General features: G+C 34.7%; 1 protein-coding gene across 1 annotated transcript; it reads left to right on the forward strand.

The window, feature by feature from the left end:
• Positions 1-505, forward strand: LOC111091116 (protein CEBPZOS). Its single transcript, XM_038564712.1, has one exon. The coding sequence runs from the start codon at positions 23-25 to the stop codon at positions 263-265; it is 243 nt and encodes an 80-aa protein (XP_038420640.1). The 5' UTR covers positions 1-22; the 3' UTR covers positions 266-505.
• The last annotated feature ends 1,799 nt before the right edge of the window (positions 506-2,304 follow it).

A 2,304-nucleotide genomic window follows, 5' to 3' on the forward strand; every position in this document is an offset into this window, starting at 1 on the left:
TCCAGTGTGCGGGCGCCTCAGGATGGCTCGCACTATGGAACCACTGGCAAAGAAGATCTTTAAAGGAGTTTTAGTAGTTGAGCTCTTGGGCATTTTTGGAGCCTATTTTTTGTTTAATAGGATGAACACAAGCCAAGATTTCAGGCAAACAATGAGCAAGAAATTTCCCTTCATCTTGGAAGTTTATTACAAATCCATTGAACAGTCTGGAATGTATGGAGTCAGAGAGCAAGATCAAGAAAAATGGCTGAATAGCAAAAATTAGGACCAATCATCACGTTCAGCCTCCCATCTAAGCTGTTTGAGACCTTTGTGGGGGAGAAGAAAGAGGAGCACACCACATGGTAGACTCCTGGCCCCACAGAACAAAACAGGAGCTTCTGGTCTGCCATGGCTTACAGTCATTTCCCATCCACTGTACAAATCCCTTACTTTTGTTTTCCTTTGGCATTTATTGTTAAAGATTAGTTTTAACAAATAAAAGACTAGGATAAGAAAGGAAAAAAAAAAAAAAACAAAATACATGTATTTTACACCAAAGTAGGTCTTCAGCCAAGAAGCAAGTTTTTCAAACACTAAAGAAAAAATATATACTGCGTAGCAATTTCAGCACCCCTAAAATCTTGCTCTATATGTGGGTCTATCTATTCTAAAATTAGAGCTTTGCTAGAAGCTAAAATGTGGAGCAATAATCAAATTCATGAATGATACTTCTGTTTAGCTTTCTATTATAAAGGGTAATTGGAGTCAAAAACAAAGATAAAAATAAGCAGTTTTAATAGGACTACAAGTCCACCCATCTCTTCAATTTTCTAAAACAATGAGATTTTTATTTCATCCATGATCACCAGGGTAAACTGGATGTTCAGACTTGAAAGTAGAAACACCAAAAATAGATCTGATAAAATTAGTCTTACTTCACCTTAGGTTGGGTCAATCTTGTGATGCTAGAGGATATATTTATATATACAATTTTTATTTTATTTTATTCATTCTATTATATCTATTCTATTATATAACATATATATAATAAAATTAAAAATTTATAAAATAAAAATGTTTAAACATATCTTTCTTTTGAAAGCATTTAATCATTTAAACATACATAAACCATAAAAAAAGAGTCATGGTTTACCTTAGAATGTGTTTGTCACCTGACATTATAGGATTTCTAAAACATCCTATAGGACCAACTAACTGCCCCCAAAAGGTAACTGAATATTCAGAAGTACTCAGGAGTTTGATTTTAATTTAGGATTTTTTTTTCTGTCATTGACTAGTAATTAAAAAGAAGTCAATCCCGGTAGATGCTTAAAATTTTTCCGTACAACTGAGAAGTACACTTACAGAATCAAACGAGAATCTGTCTTGACCTTCATCTCTATATATTATTAGTTTCCTCTTTTAAAAATTGAGCTGCTTCTGATAGGGCAGTTGACCCTGAGTTGTGAGCCTCAAGTGCTTCAGCTTCCTGGTCTTCTTAACCTAAGCGTTAGCTTAACTTTAACCCTAATTCTACTACAAACTGCTTAACAGAGGTACAATAGATATTTGGTGTTTGTGTTGATAATGATGTAGATGTTCACAATAATTTGGTCAGGGTTCAAAAAACTATGGCCCCCAAACCCAGCCCCTGCCTGCTTTTGTAAAAAAAAAAATTATTGAAACACAGAACACTCATCCATCCACATGTTGTTTATGGCTGCTTCAACACTACAAGAGCAGAGTCGAATATTTGGGACAGAAATCACAAGGCCCACAAGACTTTGTATATTTGCACTCTGGTTCTTTAAAGAAAAAGTTCTAAAAGATCCCTTAGGAGTCATTGTATAAGTGGTCGTTGTCGCAAGTCGTTTTCATGTATAAGATGTCACAACATAAAAATGTTCAGAATGTGTTGTTTTCTTGTAAATCCCTAAGTCTCAGCTTCATCCTCCCCGTTGTGTGTGAGCCTTGATGAGTTCTTTCTTAATCTGATTCCTCTCCATATCCGTGATTATGAGCAAAATAATAGGGACCTATGCCACATAGATTTTTCTTCCTTAGTAACCACAATTTAATGAATATTCAGGGAAAGACAATGGTAAAAAGATTCTAATAATGCATTAGAAGTAGACATTGGGGACCATAATTAAGCTTTTTTTCTCATTTTAGATGTGATACTTGACACAGCCTGTTAAGCATCCCTCTGTGACGAACCTAAAGGCTGTTACTTTAAAAACTGAACTAATAAAATAGAAGAAGAAATACGATATGTGGTACAGCGTATGATCAAAAAAGCTCGCACTTCTGCCTTAACTAACA

This window comes from Canis lupus, chromosome 19 (assembly GCF_011100685.1).
Source record: "Canis lupus familiaris isolate Mischka breed German Shepherd chromosome 19, alternate assembly UU_Cfam_GSD_1.0, whole genome shotgun sequence".
In the NCBI taxonomy this organism is placed as follows: Eukaryota; Metazoa; Chordata; class Mammalia; order Carnivora; family Canidae; genus Canis; species Canis lupus.

Bases quoted from the DNA above. Each gene is read 5' to 3' on its own strand.
- LOC111091116 (XM_038564712.1), top strand. From the start codon at position 23: ATGGCTCGCACTATGGAACCACTGGCAAAGAAGATCTTTAAAGGAGTT.